The 25,205-nt window shown below is 39.6% G+C and overlaps 2 protein-coding genes across 2 annotated transcripts in view; one reads left to right on the forward strand and one right to left on the reverse strand.

Moving 5' to 3' along the window:
• LOC111564554 (general transcription factor IIF subunit 2-like) overlaps positions 1-25,205 on the reverse strand; it is a 48,221-nt gene that overhangs the window by 2,161 nt on the left and 20,855 nt on the right. The window contains exons 5-7 of the mRNA XM_023264200.3: positions 4,041-4,122; positions 2,026-2,125; positions 397-540 (exon numbers count right to left, since the gene is read on the reverse strand). Of these exons, the coding sequence (XP_023119968.1) occupies positions 397-540; positions 2,026-2,125; positions 4,041-4,122 (326 nt within the window). The remainder of the gene's footprint in view (positions 1-396; positions 541-2,025; positions 2,126-4,040; positions 4,123-25,205) is intronic.
• Positions 22,366-24,381, forward strand: kctd4 (potassium channel tetramerization domain containing 4). Its single transcript, XM_023264199.3, has one exon. It carries the CDS (start codon positions 22,662-22,664, stop codon positions 23,436-23,438), a length of 777 nt encoding a protein of 258 aa, XP_023119967.1. The 5' UTR covers positions 22,366-22,661; the 3' UTR covers positions 23,439-24,381.

Raw genomic sequence — 25,205 nt, forward strand, 5'->3', positions numbered from 1 at the left:
CGGTGGTGTGGAGTGTATTGGGGCGTTTGACTCCTACTCAGCCGATGGTTATGCAATCAGATGCAATCAGAGGGAGAGGAGGACCTCAAGGTCTCATCAGCACCTACACATTGCTGTTCACTGCGAGCTGGAACGAATCCCCTGCACGGTATCGATTCATCCCATGTTTGTGTGTGTCTGTGTGAATGTGTGTGTGCGTGCGTGCATGCACGTATTGGCCCAAATTTCAGCCACAACAGATAGTGTGAGCAGGCGCGAACGTCATCCCGTGGGCGATTTGTTCAAATTTAACAAAGCAAGGTGAATAGTGGGCAGGTGTATTGTTTTTTTTGTTGTTTTTTTTCCCAGTTATATTGTTGTGTGTTATACGTTTGTGTGCGCATGCATGCTGCTCACCACAGGTTGTTTTGTGATGTCCACCAGGTCCTTAATGTTATAATACTGGTGCTTCTCGAAGGCGGAGAAGAGCATGTCCAACACCACCTGCCGCTCAGCCCTCACCATCTTCCCCTCGGACTTCTTCTTCTTCACATATTCCACCTTAGAATCAAACTCAATATTGTGACTAACGATAGTGACAGCTGAAATATTTCTAGAGTAGATGTTAAAAGACCATTCTTGTTTGATTCAAATGGCAGAAGTTGTCTACTTACTGATTAATCGACCCAGGGAGGTTTTTCAAGCCTATAGTAATTTGCTGAGGACCAAATCAGAGGATGAGTTGGGAAATTAGCTGTTTTTTGCGGGTTTTTTTGGTTGAATTTCACACAGGAGTAAACTGAAGTGAATCACTACGAGCCCCCGTCAGAAGCTAGAACACCTTCCATGCGACTAGTGTTTTCTTCAGGATCACATATCAAAAAGTCGTGCATGATGATAACTTTGGGTTTTTGTATAGAGTAGTTTTGAGGTACATGTGCGCTGCTTGAGCATTTCCATTTTATGTTACTTTATGCTTCTATTCAGTACATTTCAGAGGGAAATGTTGTAATTTCCACTCCGCTACATTTATCTGACAGCTTTAGTTAATTTAAAGTTGAGGATTTTACACAATGGATAATAAAACAAGCTTTTAAAATATGACACATGGTCAGAGCTTAAACCAGTGGTTTCCAAAAAATTTGGCTTCAAAAAGCAGCATGTAGTCGGACTCACATTGCTAACAGGTCGCTAAATGGTAATTTTCACAACCTCAAATCTCAAATATGGTGTCATTTCCTTAAAAATCTAAGAAAAAAATTCACATTTGTGGATCAGAACATTGTTTTTTTGTCTTTCCTTGTCATTAATCTTATTAGTGCCCCATAGATTTATCTACTGTTCCTCTATTGAAGACTGTGTAGAAAGTAATTCAAACTTGTTGCACCGACTGCAACTAGAACAGGAACATGTTGCTGAAACACTGACATTTACCATTAACAATCTAACAATGTCATATATAGTAATGTATCAGTCAGAGCAACCCAACCTGTACTTTTACTTTAGTACTTTTAAGTACATTTTACTGTAAATGCATTTTCAGTCAAGTAGGATTTTTCAGACATGAATTTTACCTGCAATGGAGCATTTTTAAATTGACATTATTATTTGCACTACTGTGTTTATATATTCCTTTCTAGCTCTGTAAATATGGGTACATATTGTGTTATATCTATTTTTATTACTACTATTTTTTTCTCTTCTTCTTTCTAGTTTTTAATTATTCTCTCTCCTTATTCCTAGAGTGACACCACCAGCCGAAACCAAAATCCTTGTACGCTGTGTAAGTACTTGGTCATTAAAGCGGATTCTGATTCTAGTACTTTTGAATACTTCTTCAACAACTGACATAAAATAGGTGCTTCAGACTGTCTGCCCTCTACATTACTTCTTATTTACCCTGCAGCAACCTTCATGCTCCGTTAGTTTCTACTCTGCTTTAAATCATTCTAAATACAACACCGCCTTATAGGTCGAGTGATATTGTGTTTTTGAATCAAACTGGTCACACACCCACACACACATACAGCTGATATTACTTCTCACATTGAAATCGTGGTTGGCCACAGGCTTAAAGACAGTGGTGATGGCTCTCTCCAGCTGCTGCGACAAACGCTGAGGCTTGACGGACTCTTTAATCTGCAACCTGACACACAGATAGAGAGAATGTTTGCTTTGTGTTTCTATCATCTAACTTGATCTCTGCTGACAGATTTGCCTATTGGCACAAAGACAGCTGTCAGCACCTTGAGTTTCAATGAACAGAAACAAGCCATGGCAGCTGCTCTGTTCAAAGATATTCCGCTTTCTATTTATTTTTTCTTGACTTTCATTCGTCTCGACTCAGCCAATCATTGAAGACGTTTTATTTAGACTGATGACCGAGTGAAGCAGCAATGACTGAAATGTCAAACACAAGGCAGGGCAGCTGCCATAATGACTATAACACAATCTTAATGATACATTAACAACGAACAGTCCATTTGTGAAGCTTACCGATGCATTACAGTCTATGGCTGATACTATGCATACCTCTTTTTTTTGTTGCTTTTGGAACACTAATTTGTGGAAAAATCTGATTTCAAACGTGGTGTTTAAAAAAAGACAAAGCATAAACACAAATACAACTCTGTGAAAATAACACATACTTTTGTTTGATTTGACTAAATAATTGATATGGAAAATAACGTGGCAAAGACTGTTCTTGAATTGTTTCCACACACACATTCACAGACAGACGCCACAATGATAACATAATGTCCTTCATATTCTGTAGCCTGCAATGATGGAGGGACATTTGTCAGCTGCCGTCCAAATGGGAGATTATGAAGCGTGATCCAAAAGCCAAGTTTTTTTTTTCCTGAGTCTGCAATGAAATACTGCAGACAAATATTACCATCCTGTAACATCAGAGGAAGTCCAGCCAGTGGATCAGCACACAGACATTTGTTTTTGAGGGCGGCTGACATGAGACGGTCACAGGAAAGTGCTGGAGGATGAGGAGGAACACTTTTTTTATACTTTAAGCCCTAAACACTTTCCTTTAGTATTCAGTGTGCTGTACAGATTCGATGGCTGACACAGACATGGTCTCACGCTAATGTAAACTGTGCTGTGTGTTTGCCTTGGGATGTATTGTAGCAGTGCATCTGCCACAGTAGTGCTGTTGCTATAGCAATGCCATCCACTAACTCTGGCTGGAATAACATATTCTGATGAAGAGGAGACGGAAACCAGTAAAAAAACAAACAAAAAAAAAAGGCAGAGTGGACTCGAGTGTGTGGTGTACACAAATCAACGGTCGCAACTATGCCCGTGTCAACAACTTTGCTGCTCTTGTTGGAATTAATTCACAACACTTGAACAGATTTTGTGTTTTACAGGGGTAAAAGAAGCAAATTGAACAGCACAGTTCTTGAAAACAAATGCTGCCCCAGTGGCTTTTTGCATTTCATCTGTGTGTTTATTATTCTCCAGATTTTATCTAAAGATTTAGCAGGAACATCTCTAAAATATCAGCTTTTGACTGATTTAAACTTACACCCCCACAATGTATGTGACTTCAATGAGAGGTTGTGATAATATTATTTTACTCATTTTGGCTGAATTGGCAAAATAAAAACTCGATGTACTTGTGTACAATATTGATACCGTATCTTAATTCTATACCCAATATGAGTTGATACCGTTGTTTGAATTTATAACATACTTTTGCTAAATTTTACTTCACAGTCTACTATTCTCTTTGTTGCATATTATCAAAGTCAATCAAAGTTTATTTCTATAGCCCCTTTAAAACAGCCCAAAGGGTGATCAAAGTGCTTCACAGTGAAAAACAAGAGAATAACTTGAAAACAATACAGTAACTTAAAACAGGACAAACAATCACTCACATCTACGGGCAAATTTAGAATAATCAATTAACCTCAGCACATTTTTGGATTACGCTGAGCTAATGCAACTCTGAGGGACATCATGATTTCAATTCATCGTACGTGAGTTGAGGTAAGTCACCTTTCATACTACAGCGTCTCAGCTGAACAATTTCCAAGTTTACTCACTTCTTCAGCTTCATGTAGTTGTCGGTGACGACTGGTCTGCATTCAGCTCTGTGCACCACCATCCCCTCCAGACTGATCTCGTCTGCAACAACAACAGCAGCTGAATCATGACTCAGACATGCACACAGAGGTGCACCGATTCTGTTGCTGCTGGAAAACATTCATTATAGCAAGATGATCAATGTTACTGACTGCACCTGTCAGGTGGTTCTAATGTTTATTGTTTTGTATTAATATAATGACGTGATATAATTTGCTGCCCTTCACAGTATGTTTAGAGAGTGTAGGATTTACACACTGAAGCCTAATCTGACACATCTTCCGTTCCTTTTTTTCCTGGAAGCTATGATATATCTAATAAGTGCCTGAAAAGCTTGAAAACACAAACGGATTTCTCAGATCAAGTTGTAAGTTAATAACCCTAATTTAATGGCTGGAACAATTCATTGTCGGCACTTGACAATTAAAATCCTAAATCCACCAATCTCACCAACATGAACATGTCCCTATGGTCACATTATTTTCAGTCTTTTCTAGGGGTACCATCGTTTTTGTCCAGGCCTGTTTCATGAGTTTATTTTTTAAAATAATTCTGTTGAACCACGGTTCAAAAGCAATGTCTGCCTTTCATTGGTTAATTTTCATAGAATTTTTATTTTTTATTACTTTTGTCAGATTCAAATTATTTCTGTGACCATTGTAGGTTTTTCTTTCATTAACCGAGGGATACCAACAATTTTGTCCATGTGTGTATGATGCTGCATATTTAATTTAAGGTTAGTTACGTTTTATAAGTCAAGACTTGTTTAGATTCACATGGTTCTAAAGTCTGCTTTGCCTACCTGTTTTTTGAAAAAGCCCTAAATACAGTAAACAACAACATTAGATTTAAGTGGAGATGCACTTTCATTGCTGAAACACCCCAAAATCACGCAGCCACAATGATGCTGGCTTTGTGACAAGCCAGTGAATGTCTTCAATCAGCCAAAAGCCTGAACCTGACTTGAACCCACACCGGCAATCAGTTTAGACACAAGGACTGCAATTCAAACACACTTTCCCCGGCAATGTGACACAGCAGGAGAGCATACGTAAGGAGAAAATTGCTTAAATCCAGGTGTGCACAGCTGGGAGAATTAGCCTCAAAAATACTTTGCTGTAATTTGCCAGCAGTGGTGCTCTGCAACAAGCTGAACAGAATAAATGAACCGTGTACCACATTCATTCATACGGTTTCCTTGTCAAGTGACATTAATATAACTGGATGTGTAGACCGTATGTTTCCTCTGAAAACAGAAATGAGTGTTTTCATGCATTAAGTCTCAGTGTCATTTTAATCCGAAAAGCAAGACAGAAAGCTTTTTCATCCTTTTCAGAGACTTTCCAGTTTCAGAAACCCTTTGGCACTAGCCATTAATACATAATATTAGTATTAAGTCAGTACATTTGCAGCCTTGAACCAGTTATGGTCTAGTCAGGCTTCTATAAACCATCCACAACTGGAAGCCAGACATTTTGTGCCACTTCCAATTCACCTTGAGCATGGCTGTTTGTTTTGTCAGATTTATTTTCCAAGCTGTTCTTTCATAAGGTGTTTTAGCCAGTTTTGCAACTGTCCAACCCACAACCTCTTTCTTAAACCATTTGATGCCTTTTCCACTCCTCTCCAATCATTAGAGTGTCTTCTAATTTTTTATTTAAATTTTTTTTTTGTTAGCTTTTGGAATCCACTGTCCAGGAAGTCCAGTTGGTGAGCGTTGGCGTTATATTGGCAACAGCTCGGTCTATTGTGTATTGTTGTGTGGTTTGGCCTCGCTTGAATGTGGACTCATAAAAGGTCTGAAAAGCCACTAGATTTCACACATATGACTTCGCACAACCAGTAAATAGAGAGAGAGAGATGCTCAAGGGGCAAAAACAGCGAGAATAAGTCTACACAGAGCTGTAGAGGTCAACAAATAATTAATAATGAAGAGACTGACAGGCCTGAATGACCAGCGGAGGAGACAGACAGGCTGTAAAACTAAATTCGTTATCTTCCCATTTGAATCGTGCATCTTTAGGTGTGAAATCTTTGAAAATCTGAGTTAGTAAATCATTCCAGTTCTCTCTCATCTCCACACTCCCCTCACTCTCATCTTTCTCTTTTGTCTTAGTCCCACCCACTTAAATACGCGTGGGAGGAATGCAAAGCCGAGATCCAAGGAAAGGACATTTTTACCCCTCTCAGGCGTCATCTGAAGCAACGTCAGTTTCTCATGACGGAGGCACAGCACGATCACCTGTCTGTGGCATCTTTTGTTCCCCACAGATAATGAGGTGTATCGTCCAGACACTTAAAAGGGAGCATATTACCGCTGCTGAGGCAGTTACTGTTTTACTGATGTCCTCCCACACGTCTAAACAGCGCAAGAAATAGTTGTTGGCCCTTAAAAGCATCCAAACATGCACTGCTAACCTCTTTTCAGAATGTGTACTAATCAAGGCACTGTTAAATTTATGTGCTTCACTGCTGAGATTCTGAGCACATGAACTCTTTTTCTACAGGGCAGCAAAGTATTGTTGTATTCATTAGTTATTCAGGTCTCTTATGTATTGAAGTTGTATTTGTGAAGACATTACTTAAAGATTTATGAGTCCAAAGCCAGAAACATGGATAAATAATCTTATGTGTTTGGGAAGAGAACAGAAATAGGTTTCAGACATAAAGGACACTGATGGTTTATTGCTATTTTATGGTTCCTCTGTTAATCAGGTGCACATACATGAATATATGACACATTTGCTATTTCTGAAATGATGGCAAATAAGGAAAACTAGCAATACTGCAATCCCTGAGTCGGGTTTGTTCTTTGTCATTGCACTGCTGGTATGAAACTGCAGCACTGTGGTGATTTCACAGCAGTTCAATCAATTGTGTTACCAAGTTACAAACAAATTTCCAGTAAAGGTGACCTCTTTACAGTATTATCTTGCTACAGGCTGCTGTGGGTAGCTGGGGGTTATTATTTCCTGGGTGATCAAACAGTTGGGAGCAATGCAATAGGGGAAATGGCACACACCTTTATTTTTAAATAAGATGCTAAAATCTCACAATCTGAGACATGTTTGTGTGTGTGTGAATAAATTTATAAGCTGAAATGAGAACACCCAACTCGAAATACCCAGCTCAAGCTTATTTGTTCTACTGATGTCTTACAGTTCTTAAAAATAAATACATTTTAATAAATGTTAAGGTCAATTTTCAGCAGTTGATTAATACATTTTTGGTACACTAGTGAGCATTCACGTTGGGGATGTGCCTGGGGAGCTATTTTGGGCAAACACAAGGTTCCTATCTAGACAAACTGCAAGACAGCCATAACTGCAAAATAGAAGGCAACCAGAAAACAAGAACTTCATGTATAGAATCACCAGTCAAATCTGATACCAACTTTTGTGACTTTGCTGCAAAATATATGAACCCCAAAACTCTAACTATTCATAAATGATGTGCGATTTTGTCGGAAAACTTAACCAAATCTAAGCTTAAAATAGTAAATCACAATTCATCCATAGATCAAGCAATAAACAAAGCAACAAAGTAGAAACATAAATAGTAAATTATCTATATTATGTAGAGCCACCACTTTTTTCCAGCCCTGGTAACACCTGTAGGCACTTCAAGTTGTTAATATAATCCATGAAATTCAACTTTCATTTCTTATTCTTTTTTAGGATTTACAGTAATATAACTTATTAAGATGCAAAAAAGACTATTTCTAGACATGGTTGTGCAAGACTTGTGCAGGACTTGTCCTGCAGGTGTAGGACTTTATACTGCAGAGAAAAATGATCCCACAGTAAGTAAAAATGTTGAGCAAAGAAAACAGCCGGAAGCATTTCTAGGCAGATATACCAGATAGATTTCTACCACGCATGTGCACAGTTTCGTTGCATTGTGCTTGCAGCGCTGCAACAACATTACTGTTAGGACATTTGTTATAAAACTGCCATCTTTGGTGCTGAAGAACTTTTGCGTAGAGTTCTATTCAGGGTTCTTAAAGTGGAGAGTCTCTCACGTATAACATCTCACGGCTCATCTATTTATGCTTTCGGACAACAATCAAGCTCTGTGGCTCAGAGGATTACAAGACTTAGGCTCCACAAACAACACTTGTTGGTTGGACAAATGTACGTATGTACTGTATATGTACTCAGTGTTAACCAAAGCTGAACAAAAGCAGGTGCAACTGCCACGGTCACCATAGTAACCAACACATCACCACCTGACATTATGTGTCACACAACGTTCCATCTACTACCCGCAAGAGTCTGTTTAATCTTGAGGGAACAAACACTTTGCAGAACGTGTCACAGATCTCACTAATGTTCATCTTTGCCTTTCCCACAAATGGATGCAATTATGTGCAATTATTGGCTGGTGAGTGCCAGAGCAACACGTCTCAAAAAAACACACCCACACATGAGAAACATGTGTGCACACATGCACGGCACCGCTGGAAATCTTCCCCCTACATCCCTGTTGCGAAGCGGTCAAACAGGATCAAGGACGAGCCGTCTTCTTTCTGCCACTCAAGTCTTACTATTTCCTATTCCCAAAATCCAGAAGGAAGCTGGAAAAGTGCCTTTCTGAACATGGACCATGTAGATAAGAGAGACAGAGAGAGAGGACCAGCATGGGATGAGGACTGACCACACCAAATGTAGCTCAAGGCTTTGTGAGTAGGAGGAACACTTGAGATGAATAGTAGACTCCTGCACATTGGTTTCACTACAAAACACTTAAGTGCTAGATCAGTGTTGTGGTCTGCACCTTACACAGACATTCAGTATCCTAATTCTCCTACGCACTTCTCATTCAGGCCTTCTTACTCTCTAGCAGATATAGAGAAGTGCATTTTTATGCAGTCGTATCAGTGAAATCATGTTTTTGAGACCCATTAAAAATTGTACAAACACATGTATTTTGATCAAATGTTCCCTTATGTAGACTTTTTTCTTCACTACAAACCAAAAATTTACAAGCGATCCGAAGCCGTTTCACTAGAGATGCAGAAATAATGTCCATAGCATACAACTAGGAAATGTGATTTTGGATTTTCCCGAGACAAAAACATTCATACCATTATCGCATATGTCCTTTAAGTACAAAGCAATAAAAACTGTCAATGATTAGTTAATTATTTCAGTTCAAGAACTATGGGAAAAGCTACTTAGTGGATTTTTAGTGGAGCGTTTATTTGGATCAGGGTTCTTTTGGAGCCAGACTATATGTTGCAGGACTTCTTGTCACTTGGTGACTCTGGTTAAATAGTATACAACAGGAGGACGATCTATGTGAAATCACTTAAATAATAAGTGACTTGTGACCATTGACCTATAACTTCTTTGTGTACACTTTGTATTGTCCTGTTATTGTGACCTATTGACCTTTTATCGTGACCTATTATCCTATGTTTTATTAGATGTTTCACTGTTATGTTTTCTTTATTACTTTTTTGCAACATGTTTTTATTGTGACTTATTGTTTTATGTATCACTGTTATGTCTTTTTTTTCTTTTTACCTAGGGACTGCAGATTTAAATAAGCATTGTGCTATAATCCAGCATATGTACGCCCACTGCTGTATAAATAGGCGTTCATTAATGTGCACTGTCCCTACCAAATAAAGAAATAAAAATAAATTGTATCACCTGTCAATAATTACATTATTACAAAGTTGAGTAGAAAGGTATTTGCTGTAATGCAAAATTTAAAACCGACAGCTTAGATTTACTATATCAAAAACACAGGCCCTACAATAGAAATTCAATGGTGAGATTAAAATCTTAGTTTTTTTTCCAAAGCTTCACAATCATCCACCTTTATTTCTGATGACAGACCCACTCCTCCTCAGGATACCGGGGATGCACAAATTATTGGAGAGATGTTCTGTTGCTCTTCAGAGATTTTTTTTTATCCAGCTCCTCTATGCCTGAGGGGTTGCGTTGCTCTACCTTTCTCTTTAAAACATCCCAAAAGTGCTCTGTTGGATTGAAGTCAAGTGACATACTTAACAAGGTGATAGTTTTCACATTTTCCTTCTTTAGAATCTCTTGGGTGGTTTTTGGCAGCGTGCTTTGGATCTTTACCATGCTGGAAAATGTTTCTTGTCTTGTCTTGTCAGCCAGGGTTTTGGTGTATCCACAGACATTCGTGCTGCCATTTGTGAACGTCACCTCTTCAACACCTTTTGCACCCATGCAGTCTCATATCATCACACTCCCACTTCTGTGCTTTGGTCCCAGAACTATGCATTTATTCCTGACGGTAATGTGGTAGTCCTGGCCGGGTTAGTGCCAAACATACTGGCTCCATCTCAGCCAAGCAAATTTGTCTTGGTCTCATCTGACCAAAGAATGTGCTCCCAGTACTCATTAGGCTACTTTTCAAGTTTTTCAGCAAACTTTAATCCTGTAGTTTTGTGCCAAAGAACACGTAAGGGTTTATTCTTGGACGCTGTCCATTGATAACCCCTGTGCCAAGTCTGAAGCACTTGCCTGTCTGTTTTTCAGAGCCAGACTGGAAAGGCTGCATCCTGTCAATCACATCATTTTAAGAGCACGTCTACTGCGTCTCTGATTAGCGGTACTATGTCTTGTTCTGTATTTCCCGAGAATTGACAAAAATGTGATCTTTCTGCATCCTTTTGCATAGTTATGAAGTCTGCCCATCAGATTTTTCAGTTCCTCTAGCGGCTCTTTTCCATTTGACACCGCATAGGGACAACTACTGGTGTTAACAGATTGTTTTATAACCGTCTATGCAGTTAGGCTAATTGGAAATCACGGGGACACTCAATTAAGTTTCTTTGATCACTGGTTTTCTAACTTGTGTAACTGACCACAGGTGCATTTACATTAGCTGTACTGAGCTTCAACTTTGGAGTACATAGTCATTTTAAAGTGTTTGTTTTTGATTGTTCGTAAGCGGAAATGCTTGTCTCATCAGCTCAGACATAATGCATGTACTAAGAGATGATACAGTTTTGAATCACTTGACATTTGAGTGATTTTGCACAGGGGTGTACACAGCTCTGTTATACACTATAAGTTCAGGGGTGTCATTCAGCAAAATACATTTAAGGCTGATCAAGCCTTTTAAAGTAGATAAGAATTGGCAAATATAGAAATTGCCATTACTTCCCGCACTGTCTGCAGGCACCAAGATCCAATCACACTTGAACTTGTGGCTCTTGTGACTCTTATTCAGGTTGTTTTCTCCTGACTAGATCCTTGTTTGTGTTGTATCTACTCTCAGATGTTAGTCGCTTTGCATAAAAGCACTCGCTAAATGAAACTGTGGAAATGTAGACTCTGTAGCACTGTGCATAATTCAATGTTCCTTCCATGTGAAACAAATAGTGGCACAGATAACAGCCTATATGCATTTCAGTTTTGGTTTTAGCTGTAATTATTGTTCTCTCACATTGTTGTGTAACACACATACTTGCTTTCTGCCTGCCCATCATGTCATCCTCTAAACTGCAGAGGCCTGAATTTAACACAATGTCAACACAACAGTAAGCTACTGTACACACATACTAGCATCTTGAATATAGATGCCACTGAGTGATGAGCCACAATGAGACTGTGATTTCTGCTCTAAATGCACAAGGTGTGTAACACCTTTCACTCAGAATATAAGCTTCATCCAAAGGGTACGAGAAGACAGTGTATGTTGTGTGATCCTACCCATCAAGAGGTTTCACTGCGCTCATGCCCTGCAGCTTAAAGGGCAAATGCACTGTAAGTTGCATAATTATTATCATAAAAATAGAACAAGCTTCAGGTGTCTCCATGTCTGAGTTTAGATCCACTGAATGCAGCTGCTTCACTGCTCAGCTCGGGTTAATATAAAATCAAGTCTTCAAGCAGTGTGGCTTTAAGAATCATCACATTTGTTCCTTACATTTTCTATCATAATAAAATAAGTGAATTCAAGGGGATTTTCTATAGGCTTACTTTTTTTCTGTCCTTTCAGTCTCTCCTTTTCCAACACTCCCTCTCTCACTTCAACTGTAAATTTTAAATAAATCAAACAATATGTTTCTTACAAAAAATAAAGCCTGTGTTAAACCTATTCCTTCACCCGCACTTGTTTCATTTTGGAATGAGGAACTATGCTTTTGTGCCACTGAAATATATTTTTCTTACATTTCACGATGCAGCTCCAGCAAATCCAACACCAAGACAGCAGAGAGGAGAAAAGGCCCTCGGTGTACATTTATTGGTATTACAGCAGATCATTTCCAGCATTTATATGATCAGATTGTTTTAAGAGGACATTAGGGAATACAAATGCAATTCATCAAACTTCCTATGTTCAAAACTACAATTACGACTAAAGAAGTGACCAAAAACAAAAAGCTGTGGTCAGATCAAACCACAGGCTCACTAAAGATTATGAATTTGTTCATGTCAAGCAATGGTAAGAATACACAGTGGTAGTACCCACAGTGTTTTCACGAAACAGCAAAATATGCAAAAAGCCTGGATTGCTGGCATTCTCTCTGTATAACACAGTTCAGTCCCTTCCAAATACTAACACCTCTTAATATAAAACAATCCAGCAGAGTAAGTCAAGGAGCTTATTAAAGGGTGCCAAATTAATACAGTGAGATCAGGACAAGACTACTAAGTATATCCAAAAAATGCTAATACCAGCTTATTTCCGTTTGAATAAAGTACAGTAATAAAAGGCTGTATTAAAGGGAAATCAGGAAAACATAAACAACAAGGTCAAAGGAAAAGGTAAGGCCTGCATTAACAACATCCAAGACATTTAAATACATTTAAAGCCATTACACTTAGCTAATTCTTTAAGAGTAGAGATGTGAAAACTGGCTGAGTGAAGACAGCAGAGTAAGAGAGAGACAAATGCGAGGGTGAGGAGGTCAGTCATCCACCCCCTCACGTTCATCTCTTACCTCCATCTGCTCCAAGGCCCTTCCCTCAAAGCTCTGACCTTCCTAATGTTGAACACAACAAACAGCCTGCCGCCCACTAGGCCTCTATCTACTGTCTCTAACTATCTGTCTTAATCTGTGTTTCAGTCACTAACACACTGAGCCTGCACATAGAAGCAGAGCAATAAGCACATGAAGGCCTTCATCAGCATCCAGCATGGACACAGCTCTACAGAAGCAGAAAATTACCACTGCTACTAGTCTGCTTCATTCAGCATCTACAAAAGAGAATCTTTTTTATTACAAACACAAGATGTAACCCGTTGCATAAGTGGCCTTTGTTCCTGTGCCTCAGGCTGTTCATGTGACCCCGGTTCTCTTTTTGTATGATTTCATTGCTTCCCTGAAAACACCATTCTTGCCTCTGACCTCAGCAGAGATGTGACTGAAGGATGGTGACCTCCTGGTTATAGAGCCCACTGTGAAGCTTGCTGTACATTTAGCTCCTCAGGAGCAGTTTGTAGGAGCACATGTATTAATGTGTATGCACAAAAAACATGAATAAATCATTTACACATATCGGAGCAGTGAGTACAGTGGTTTTTCTAGGGCCAGCTGCAACTGATATTTTGAGGTGATGATCAGAATATAAGACAAGAAAATGTACATTCTGTCTATCATTCTTACCCTTAGGGCAGCAAAAATGAAAATGAGATTAATTCCTGTAGATTTTGGCTTTTTTTGTTCAACTTTTTGTTTTTACGTTCACCTTTATGCACTGGATTTTACAATAGGAGAAGTTTATAATGTTTTGTCCACAACATTGGTGAACACGAGGTACGAAAAATAGTCTAACTGCACTATCTGATAAATGTTGAAAAGTTATCTTAACTAAATGTATGAAGCATAAACAAACAGAGGCATTTAAACAATTTATTGGGTTTAAATCTGTGTTTGAGAATATCACTGGAGCCCCTTTGCCCTCCATCCAGGAACTGTACTTCAGTAGGAACAGGGCAGGGAACATCATCAGAGATCCCACTCACCTTGGATATAAACTGTTTTCCCCCCTCCTCTCCAGCAGGCACTACAGAGCCAGGTTCACCAAAACATGGCTCTGAACAAGAACGGCATCTTCCCCACTGCTATCACCCCTATCAACAGCTGAGCCATTCCTCCACGCCTGTACAATATACCAATGGATATGTACATTACTTTTTACCCTAAGAACAGCATTCTCTGCTTTTTGCACTGTCATCATCTAGCAATTATCACTTTGCGCTACCGTGTTTATATATTCCTTTCTAGCTTGTAAATGTCTGTATATATTGTGTTATATTTATTTTTATTACTACTATTTTTTCTCTCTTCTTCTTTCTATAGTATTTTTAAAAAATTATTATTCTCTTTCTATATTCCTAGGGTGATATCAACAGCCGAAACGAAATTCCATGTATGTTGTGTACGTACTTGGCCATTACAGCTGATTCTGTTTCTGTTATTCTAAATTTTGACTTTAAGATTTTCATTTTTACTACAGAAGGTTGGTTATCGGCCGCCTTTATTACTAATAATCGGTATCAGCCTGAAAAAAAACGATTCGGTCATTCCTATTGTATTGCACTAAATTGTAATTGTTAACAGTGTGACTGTATGAATAGTAATAAAAACAACATTCAAAATGACTGTACCCACAGCTGATAAGCCACAAGATGTGCAGAGAAAGCAGGGATTACATTGTAGACAGGTGGAACAGAAAATACAGCTACTGCAAAGAAATATGTTTTACAACATGAGTATTGGCGAGTCAAGTTTCCCTCCTTGACATACAATAAATAAAGTAATTCGATGCAGTGTGTAAATTGTGCAGGCACAAAAAATGTGGTGTTTGTTGCTAAACTTAAGCACAAATTGCACAATGGTAGAATGCAGCACAAGCTATGCAGGGATTAAAATCAAAAATTCAAACATTCCTCTGGGCAAAATTTTTACTCCGTCAAGGAGATTGTTTCCTCTCTGTTCCTGACCCTTTGTGTATGATCTGAGTTTGGCACTTCATGTCTTTCTCTCAAAGCTTTAGGCTATTTTGAAAAAATTCTACCTGAAATCATCCCCAAATTCCATCAGTAACAGCTCCACAGCTGTGAGGCCAAAACGACTGATCCTGAGCTCTGTGGATAAGAAACACTTGGGAGAATTCTGAAACATAAAAAGTCTCTTTATCCGGTTCACCAGGCCACAATGTGATATGAAAAATTCTAGCAAACATTTAAAATAATGACATGTTCACTTCCATCTAACACAGTAAACTGAAGAATAAGGAAGGGAATGGAGTTTCATCATAAATATACTCATATCCACAGTGACTGTAAGAGCTCAGTGCATTGCAACTAGAGAAAATGTGCAAAAAGATGAAACAAGAAAATTAAGAAAATGCCTTTACCATACAAAATCACTGCAGCAGAGATGTGGTTTAACAGATGCATGCTACGTATATCTTATATGGCCAAAATAAGCAATGAAGACTTTTTAAAATTACTAAACACAAATTATAAGCTATTGAACAAAATTAGGAAACAGCAAGCAACATTTTTTTGACACGTCATAAGAAAAGAGAGCCTCGAATATATTGTCACAACTGGAAAAGGTAATGGGAAGACAGGACGAGGCAGACAGAGAATGAAAATGATAGATGGAAAAAAAAAAGAAGGAAAAAAAAAAAAATGATAGATGGACTGACATCATGGCGACACATGGAACAGGTGACAGTCACAATTCAGAAAGCAAAAGAACGGATTAGATGGAAAGAAATGATTGCTTACGCTGAATGGCATGGCATTTGATTGATTGTCCGTACAATTCTGACTACACTACACTTTCTGCAAATACAGAAACACAACCAAATGCTGAAAAGCACTGAAATTACCACAAACAACAGCGTAAAAGTATCTGGGAGGGAGGCACGCTATTTGTTGCGCAGTAGTTTGTTACTCATGGAGCGGAATTGGACGATAAGCTAACATGTACGTTTTAATAAGTCACCTCATGAGTCACAAACTATTGTAACAACACACGTGTCTAAGATAAAACACAGAAACAAAACAGAAGCAGTGCAACCAAATCTGACACTCATGCTATCATCCTCTGAGACATTTGGTTGGGATATTGCCACTTGGATGGCAATATGCAGTCTGGATCCCTGACTAAGAGCAGTACTCTTGGCTGTTAACAGAAAAGCCATCATTTGAAACTGCTGTCAATTAAACAAACAGCACAGAGAAATTGAGTTTACCTTATGTTAAGACTATGATATGAACAATATGTGAAATACCGGGCAAACCAAATTACACGGTGGCCCCCAAAAGTACCTTAAACCGAACTTAAAGATGTGTAAATGCCATTGCATTAGACTAAGTAAATATAAAAGCAAATGTCATTTAATTTAAAGACAGCTTTGTAGAACTGCTTGACAACATGCGTCCATGGACTCCACATTTCAGACATGCAAGCTTTCAGTTGATTACTTTTTTTTCCTCTGTGGTATTCGGAATTTAGTTCTGCGAGGGTCACTGCAAGACTTTGTTTTCTCCTGAGTGAAATGTTCTTTCAACAGGCGGCTGGTGTGCTTTGGATCATTATCCTGCTGAAAGAGCCACTTCATCACTTCTTTTGCTTGATTATCTTTCTGGCTGATTTCATTATGTTTGCATCCAAGTCAAGTGCAGTGGCTTTGGAGGCGTGTTTGGGACCCGATTTAAACCTTCATCCAAACTATTAGCATGTATTTTCAACCCCCTCCCACCTAGACTGCTGAAGGTAGTTTTTCCCTTGATTACTGCTTCAATGTTAAACTTGATCTGGCTTTTTTTATTTTTATTTTTTAAAATTAACAGTATGTATTAACTACAGCCTTTAATAGGCTCTTGTAATAAAACCTCAACTTAAAATGCCAACTATAGAAATGTATCCGACCCCCCCTTTATTTATTAGGTCCTTGAAAAAGTTGCTGCAAGTTTGCACAGAAATGGTTTGAAGAGTTTGAGTCAGGATTTACAGCACAGAAACAGCACTAGTAAAAGTCACCAATGACCTCCTCAGTGCTGCATTTCATACCATTGATCACGATGTTTCATTAAAGAGACTGGAACATGTCAATGGAGAGTAAAGAAACCACACAACGCAGGTTTAAATCAATTTATCAGACCCTTTGTTCATGTCAGCAATGGTTCTTCCACCCACACAAGAGTTATAGACTTCCACTGGGTTCTGTACTAGGGCTGATACTATGGAACTTATACATGCTGTCTTTAGGGAATATTATATAGGAAGCGCTGCATATATTATCATTGCTATGCAGATGGCATGAAGCTGCATTTCCTGATGATAAAACAAATCAGTTAGTTCACCCCAAAGCATATGTTAAGGACATAACAGCCTGGGTGACTTGCAATTTTCTTCTTCTATATTTGAACAAAAGAGAAGTTATGGTATTTTGCCCTAAGCTCTTCAGAAACACAGTCTAACCAGATCCTCCTCTGGGTGGCATTGCCTGACTCTCCATTTCTACAGTGAGGAACTGACTTCTCATCATTCATTCCTTGTAAAATCCAGAAGAGACTTAAAAAAAACAAAAAAAACCTTCTCCTCTCATGCAAACACATACAAAGCTCTTACTGACTAAACACCACTACATTGTAAGAACCCGTACTACCATAATATCCCACCAGAGCACCTCACTCTCAAAGTGCAGGTTACCTTGTGGTCCTGGAGTTTTCAAAAGCAGAATGGGAGGCAGAGTTTTCAGTTAACAGGCTCCTCTTTTGTTAAACCAGCTCCCAGTTGAGACTCAGGAGGCAGGCACTCTCTCTACTTTTAAGATTAGGCTTAGATATTCCTCTTTGATGAAGCTTATAGTTACGGCTGACTCAGGTGACCCTACACCATCCCTTAGTAATGTAGGCCTACAGGGTTTTTATATGTCCTCGCTGCATGTCATCAGCTTTCTCCCTCCTATAGCTTGTGCTTAGACCTCTCTCTCTCTCATTGTACATCCAGAGCTGCTCAGTTACTCATCATCAAACTGTCTAATGTCTGCTGTACCCTCATTTGTTCTGTGTCTCTTTCAGTCTGCTCTCCTTTTCTCTTTCCTTTTCATCCTCTCCCAAACAGGTCTAGGTAGATGGCGTCCCTCCCTGAAGCCTGGTTCTGCTGGAGGTTTCTTATAAACTAAAAGGGAGGTTTTTCTGTTGCCAAGTGCTGCTCAAAGGAAATAGTTGGACTTTCTCTATAATGCAATATTGTAAAGTCTTTATATTACTATAGTATTATTTTGTGTGAACAATTGTATCATTCTGGAGTATTCATTTTATTACCAGGTGATCTTTATTGTAAGTTGTAAGCAGTGTACACTGACTTCACAAATGACAATGGTTTAAAGAGTTAGTGATACAGACGCTATAAAAAAACCATTGATACGCACCGAGTGACTGCTGATCTGGCCTTGAAGAACTGTGACAATGCGACACAAGTGGTGGAACTGCAGTAATAATGACTGGACTACTGGCATGTAAACAGGGAGTTCATATGTCCATGTGCTGCTAGCTGTGGGAATGAAAATCTGGCTTTGAAATATTTACAACAAAAATCTATGTACACAGAGAACAATTCTGATTAGTATTTATGCAATTTTCTTATTTTTGCATTCAATTTGCAAGAATTTTAAGCTTCTGGTCTCTGGATATTGTCAAATATTATGCTTGTGCCTGAACTTTACTCGATCAGCAATAAAATACTACAAAAATGTAAAATAGAGCATCAGCTCTTATTCTTTCATCTTCACAGCTACATGCACAGTTAAGATGGAGGTTTGTCTACACAGGACAACAAGGAAGCAATGTGGGTGGGGTGTGGGGGATGAGATGCGGGGGATAAGTCACTGATTGGATCTCCAAATATAATTTTCCATTAGAGCTCCCCTCCGCCAAGCCCAGAGGCTGCTTCATTAAGGAAATGTAATGATTCCATTCATTATCTTTGAAGTGATTTTCAGACGTTTGTCACTGTATTCAACCCACTTGTTTTTGATTTCAACATGGATGAGCAACATCAATATGCAACAGGTAGGCTTTGAAGTGCTGCTAACAAAGAGAGAACTGGTGGGCAATTCAATTACTAGTGGACTGCACTATTGTAAGTCTGTATCTCATCTTTAAGTACTCATGGGATGTTCCTCAAAATAGTGCATTCTAAGTTTCAAAAAGGTACAGAAGAACAGGGTAAATTTTAAAATTGGAGAACATTTTTTTTTTTTAGTTTTATTTGTCTGAACTGAAAGGAAACTTTAGTTTACAGTCATACTAGCAACCCTGTGAGGCTAAAACTAAACAATACTATCAGCATGCGAACATACCGATATGTACTATTTACCGTGTTTGTCACCCTGCTTCAGCTTACTGCACTTGCTAATTAGCTCTGAAAACACAGTATTTGTAATTAATGTCAAAATAGAGTTCAGAAATCTGTGTGCAGACCATGTGCTATTACGTGCCTGGGTAATATTTTAGCCCTGACAAATACGTACACTCTGTACAGCAGATAGATGTCCGTAATGAATAAAGCAAAAGATTGACAGCTCTGAGCTCATGCAAGACCCTAATTTAAGTGGTTGCCATGCCAGCTTCACAGCAGTCAGTGACTCCATGTTACACCACAAGCTCTTAGAGCAGCTCTATGAATAATTCACTACCTTTAAGAGAGAAGGAGAGTCCTTGCTTGCAGCATTTTGGGAAATTTAATTCCAACATCCAAAGCTGTCATTTCAAGAAAGAGATTCAACAGCTGCAACAAACAGATTCTCACTGACTTTAAAGACAATGATTGTCCTCAAAGAGGCAGTCTTGACGAACAGAAAGCAGGTCAAACCTCCCACAATCCTCTCTGCTGCATCTTGTCCTCGTTTGCAATTCCAATTGAGTGGTGTTAATGATGATCCTACTAATCACTTATGATTAGAAAATCGCTGCAGAGACAGAATTGTTACTCTGGGACCTTTTCCCAGATAAACGCACACAGCGAAGCAAAGAAAAGCTGAATTTCAGTAACCCACATCAATTATCACAGCAGTCACATGTTTGAATTAAGGGTTTCAGCTAAAGTGAAGCCTTAGTCATTGTCTACCCAAAGCATTAACAGCTACAGCTCAAAGGAGTACATAGTTGATCACCTGTTGCATCAGGGTAACACAGCTGTTGCTCTCTGTTTACTTTAAGGTGAAAAGGCAAACCATCAGGCCTCATTATTCACTTGCTGTAGGACAAAAGAGCAGGGATGATTTTCATGACTGTTTTATCTTTCTAACAAAAATGCAGAGACCTTTTTCATGCTGTTCTATACACACAAACAGACACAGGCACATTTAATGATCTTGACCAACACGTGTTAAATTTGTGGGCTTAAGTGAAAAATAAAAGTAGAAAAAAAAAACCACTTTCCTCTAACATATAAATTAAGAATAAAAAGCATTTTCAACGTTCTGCCAAAGGCCGGGCTACTTTCACAAACAATACTTTGCTACTAATTATTCTGAGCTATAAACATCCTTCAAAAGCAAGCACACAGTCTCTGTTGCCATGCAGTGGCAAATACTGTTACAATCCAGGTATTTTGTCATTGCCAGACTCCTGTGCAACTGCTGATAAATTATGCAAATTGACTGGCCTTGCCGCCCTGGTGTAAAAACACATCTAAAGTAGCTTACAAACCGTCTGCACTGAAATATTTCTGCAGCAGAAGAGTTGTTGGGGTCAGAATCTAGCATAAACATAAATTTAATGTGCAGGCTATCTGCCCTAGTGTTTGCATATCTGTGTTTGTGTACAGAAGCTAACAAGCATGATGCACAGGAGCATTTGTTTTCTGACATTTTCTACATCTTCACCCATGGCTTTGTAATATCCCAGATGGTACTAATAGAAACACGAATTTTGGCCAAATACAGGTCATAACCTAGAACATGACAAATGTACATTCGATTGCACTGATCTAAAGTAGGCGACACTGATGACAAATAGAGCTTGTTTTCTTTTTAACAATTAACAGGTTGTAAAAAAATCCTTAACTTATCATGTCATAGTTTAAGTATCAATGTGTAGTCACTACTTATTGATTTTTAGCTATACAGTCTCCAATGACCAAGCACTCACACTATCAGTGGAAATGCATAGAGCATCCCCTGCCAGCTAATACACATCGAACACAAAACTGGCAAACAATGCTACACACCATTCAGTACTAAGCCAATTTTTTACTGGCATCCTGGCATTCAGTTGTGAGATAAACTACAGTCACTTAGTGTTAAAACGCTGGCATGAAGAACCAGACCAAATGATCTGCGGAGTACACACAGACTTTCATGTTTTTATCACACTCTGCAACCAGCCAGAAACCAAAAACATCACCCTCACATACACAACACTGTCGAACCTTTGTGTATTTCCTCATGTTTGATATGAACTGTGATTTTTACACATTTGCACTGAAAGAGCCACAGGCATGTAAAACACACAAACGTACACACACTCTCATGCAGACAGATGCTGTGTGAGTCGTTTGTGGCCAGATGGTCTCACAACTAATTTACAGCTGTGGGAAAGGAAAAGAGATCTTGGCGTTAGATGGGGAAGGATGGGAGAGTCTATCCTTTATGGGGAAGCCTTCAAGTTGCTTTGCTCAGAAATATCCTGTACAAGTCGGCCGCATTTCCCCTGACGGGGGGCTTCAGGCCAAAGCATTAGCCAGTTGAAACCCTGTCTTTAATGACCAGCCCACCATTGGCTGTAATTGGTCCATTTCCTTGCAGGACCTCAAAGCCAGAACACATACAAGATGCACACACAATCTTTGCACAGGCAACATTTGCTAAGACAGTGAGCCGCTTGTTACCTTGCAAGAAAAAAAACAAGATTTACATAAATGCCTTCCTGTTGTTCTTCCCCCCCCCTCCCCTCAAATGAAGCTGGATTCCTTTTCAAACAGATTCCAGTTCACATGAAGCGCTGTGTGGCAAACAGATGGATTTGGCTGCAAAAGGAATTTCATATTCAGACACACAAGCTGAGAAAATTTCACACCATAAAAATTATGGAGGCAACCCTCCCCTCCTCCTCCATCTGGTCAGAGGATGGTGTGTGTGAGATCTAATTGCTCGAGCTCAGCTTTGCACCTTTTTGGGATAATTAAGGCTAAACAGAATGAAAGAAAGAACTCTTGGAGTCCGGACGCTGCTAGTGCTTGCTCACATATTCCTCTCTCTCCTCCCTGTATGTGACGCTGTCTACCCACCTACTTATACAGAGACAGAGAGAGAGAGAGAGAGAGAGAGGAGGGACATAGAGCAGCACACAGAGCCAGTCTGTTTTCAGCTCCTAGCTCTCTGCCAGGCAGCACTCACCCATCCACCATCGCACACACTCACACACATTCACTCTCACTGCACGACAGCTGACAACACCTTTCCATTTTCTCAGCTGCACCATAGACCCACACAGTCAGACCTAAAAGAGAGGAAGAAGAGAAAAAAAAAAAACCCGACTCGATTTGTCCTGCACACACCGACACGCAGACACACCAGCTCTGAGGAGGCTGGGTCGAGGCTGGAAAGGGTGACTGGAGAATGGAATGGAACCTCAGAAGGATGGAAAGTGAACTGAGGCACATCAACCCAGACCTGCTGCAGCCCAGCAAGAGCTTCAAGAAGCCCTCCTCAGGCACCATCACCCTTAATGTAGGGGGGTTCCTGTACACCGCTCACCGGACCACCCTTGGCAAGCAGCAGGGGTCTTTTCTAGAAGAGCTTGCCAACGGTAAAAAGCCAGTTCAGCACACCGATTCCATGGGCAACCCATTCATCGATAGAGATGGTCCGGTTTTTCGCCATGTGCTCAACTACCTCCGCACCGGAGAGCTGCAGCTACCTGACGACTTCCGGGAGGCGGGGCTCCTGCGACGGGAGGCTGATTTTTACCGTCTGACTGAACTGGTGGAGGCCGTGGTCGAGTGGGAAACTCAGAGGGCAGCCCTGCGAGAACCTGCGTTTTTGGAGGTGACGGATAGCCACGAGAGGTCACAGGGCCTTAAGGTGTACTGCAGTGACGCCGGCTTCATCGACAAGGTCAAAGGGCGGCTGGTGCAGATCTCCAAGAGCCGACTGGATGGCTTTCCGGAAGAATTCGTGGTGTCGTCCAACGTGATCCAGTTCCGACACTTCATCAAGTCGGAACCCGGCTCCCGCCTCGTTCTGAAGGAAGACAGCACATTCCTGTGCACACTTGACTGTCTAAAACTAGAAACAGTGATGCTAGCGCTGAGATCAGGCTTCAAGCTGGTCACCAGCCTTGACAGCAGCAAAGGCTCCGTGGTGGCAGCTGAGGCCCTCCACTTTGTCAAGTAGAATGGAGAGAAACAGAGGGAGGAGAGAGGGAGACAGAGAGAGGAAAGAGTAGTGCCTGATTCCACATCCACACTGCTAATGTAAGACACTGATCTGAAAATGTCGTAAGATGTGCTAAGCTGTAATGTGGCATTTGGTAGAAGGAGGAGAACAGGTGGGTTGGACTGATTCACAGAACTGCGGTTTACAAACACAGGATATGACAAGTTTTGGGTGATCTTTATTAGTAGAACGGCATTTTGGTACCAACCTTTGCACTGCTTTGTAAGCTGGTATTAATAGCATTCAGAGTGATCCAGATTATCTTAATATTAATGATATCTGAATTGTATCTGATTAGGTATTACACAAAGCATCAGTAATATGGAAGAAGAGCCAAATGTGAATCTTTCTTTAGAGAAACTGAAAGGAAACTGAGACTGACAGCTTTATCAGTGGATTTGTCTCAACACAAGAAATGCTTCTGCTGCTTTGTCAACGGCTGCAAAAGCCCTCAAAACCAGGCGTGATGTGCACTGTTGTGCCATTCAGCTTTTACTACAGTCTGTGTGTGCGTGTGTGTGCGTTGCTATACACTGTGTGTGCCGTGTTTAGTTGGTTTAATAGCTTGTGCTTAGTTTATTAGCTTCTCTGGAGCTTGATGGACAAACCACAGCTCATTAAGGTTGTCTTGGATGGACAAACATACTTCACATCCAAACATCAAGCTAAGCTGAAGTGCAAAGAACTGTGATTATTGTAAGGGCTTTGAATCTAGCATGATGCATGTGCACTAAATAAACTGTGTTTGTTAGTGCTGTGAGCCTCTGTGAAACCGGTGCCACAACAATGCCTTTTACTTTTCAATGTGAATATTTTACAAATAAAAGTGAGACCAAAACTCTTGGCTCAGTGCCACTGCTTGGTGTAACAAGTCTATAATTAAATACTGCCTGTGATAATATCTGGTGTTGCTAAGCTACATATTTCATAAAGAATAAGAGAGCAAGTCTTGTAAATGTATTGGAATCATAACTATTTTCCTTGTATCCAGCAGCATAAAACATATACCTTTAACTGTATAATCTTGACGCACCTGATCTTGCAGTCTGTACAATGTGTAACTGTTACAAACTGAGCCACACAGGAGCATTGATAGTGTTACCAATGAGAGATATACACAGACTAGGCTCTCACTGAAATCTTTATCAAGGTGAAACGCTCGTTGTCCAAATTTCAAATTTTGCACATTTTCACACGTTAACCACTATTTTTCCTATCTGGAACCTTCAAGACAAAATGTACAAAAGCAAGAATCAAGGAGACAAAAATAAGTGTGTGTGGCATATTCTTTGTCATTACACATATAAACCATCAGAACAGTAGAGGGTGTAATTTTCCTGGGTTTCATGTGCCAGTTTAAATCCTGCTCTGCACAACAATCTGTAAAACGGCTTAAATTGTACTAACTACTCAGAAAATTGGTTTACATATAGGTTTTATCTATTATACAATTCCAATTGTAAAGCTAGACAGGAAATCACGAAGCACGGCCACATAATGTTGTCTAATATAACATTCTTGTAGATACTTTAAATGTGTTCTGCATCTTATACTTAAAATCAGTTAAAAAGGAAAAAAGTCTACCATAAAACCAAAACAATGTGAACTGTATGTTGCACTTACTAAACAAACTTGCCTAATTGGGTACAGTTTGAGTTTGCGCCAGAATGAAAGGTTTAACCATAGACTATTTAAAGTTTAAGGAGAGCTAAATTTGATAGTGAC

The sequence above is a fragment of the Amphiprion ocellaris genome, chromosome 11 (assembly GCF_022539595.1).
Source record: "Amphiprion ocellaris isolate individual 3 ecotype Okinawa chromosome 11, ASM2253959v1, whole genome shotgun sequence".
In the NCBI taxonomy this organism is placed as follows: domain Eukaryota; kingdom Metazoa; phylum Chordata; class Actinopteri; family Pomacentridae; genus Amphiprion; species Amphiprion ocellaris.